We start from the raw sequence: 666 nt of genomic DNA on the forward strand, positions 1-666 counted from the left end.
AGCTTCCGTATCACCCCCACTACTAGACACTGATCAAAGTCTAACTATGTCGGTATCCTTAATCAACCATAGAAAACCTAAAATTTAAAATATATATATATTCCAAAAATAGAAATGATGAATTCTAGAGAGAACTGCATGAAACAAAAAGAGCATTAAAGAGTTAAAAGCCACAACAAGCTAAACCTACTACAAATTGAATGAATACCTTGAAAGCTTGCTCATTGAAGACACCAGGTGAAGTTTGAAGGGCATTGTAGTCACCATCATTGAAAGCCCAAGTTCTGCAGACAGTGAGTCCCATCTTGGCCCCAGCTCTCAGCATCTCACGCACCCTTGGCCTTGAATAATCATCCACAGATTGCACCATTAACCAGTAAGAGTTCCAACCATTGATGTAGAAAGGTTTTCCATCCAACACAAACTGTGTACCGTTTCTACCCACAAAAGACACTTCTGGCCCTTCCTCAAAACCCAACCTCATGTCCCCAAAAGACATGTAAATGAATAGAACCAACGATGCAAAACCGAAAATGGGATAAAATAAACCATTCCCAGCCACCATTGCTTCTCTTATTATTCTGTACAAGATTTTTTTTTCTTTGTGAAAACTAATGAAATTCAATGGCTTGAAGAGATCCCCAGTTACCCTTTTAGCTCTATATT

General features: G+C 38.6%; 1 protein-coding gene across 1 annotated transcript in view; it reads right to left on the minus strand.

Annotated features, from left to right (window-relative positions):
• LOC107478125 (mannan endo-1,4-beta-mannosidase 2) overlaps nucleotides 1–660 on the minus strand; it is a 3,349-nt gene extending 2,689 nt beyond the window's left edge. Inside the window, exon 1 of the mRNA XM_016098276.3 lies at nucleotides 209–660. Within this exon, the coding sequence (XP_015953762.1) occupies nucleotides 209–565 (357 nt within the window). The 5' untranslated portion in view covers nucleotides 566–660. The remainder of the gene's footprint in view (nucleotides 1–208) is intronic.
• Nucleotides 661–666: the final 6 nt, after the last annotated feature.

The sequence above is a fragment of the Arachis duranensis genome, chromosome 3 (assembly GCF_000817695.3).
Source record: "Arachis duranensis cultivar V14167 chromosome 3, aradu.V14167.gnm2.J7QH, whole genome shotgun sequence".
NCBI classification, from domain to species: Eukaryota; Viridiplantae; Streptophyta; class Magnoliopsida; order Fabales; family Fabaceae; genus Arachis; species Arachis duranensis.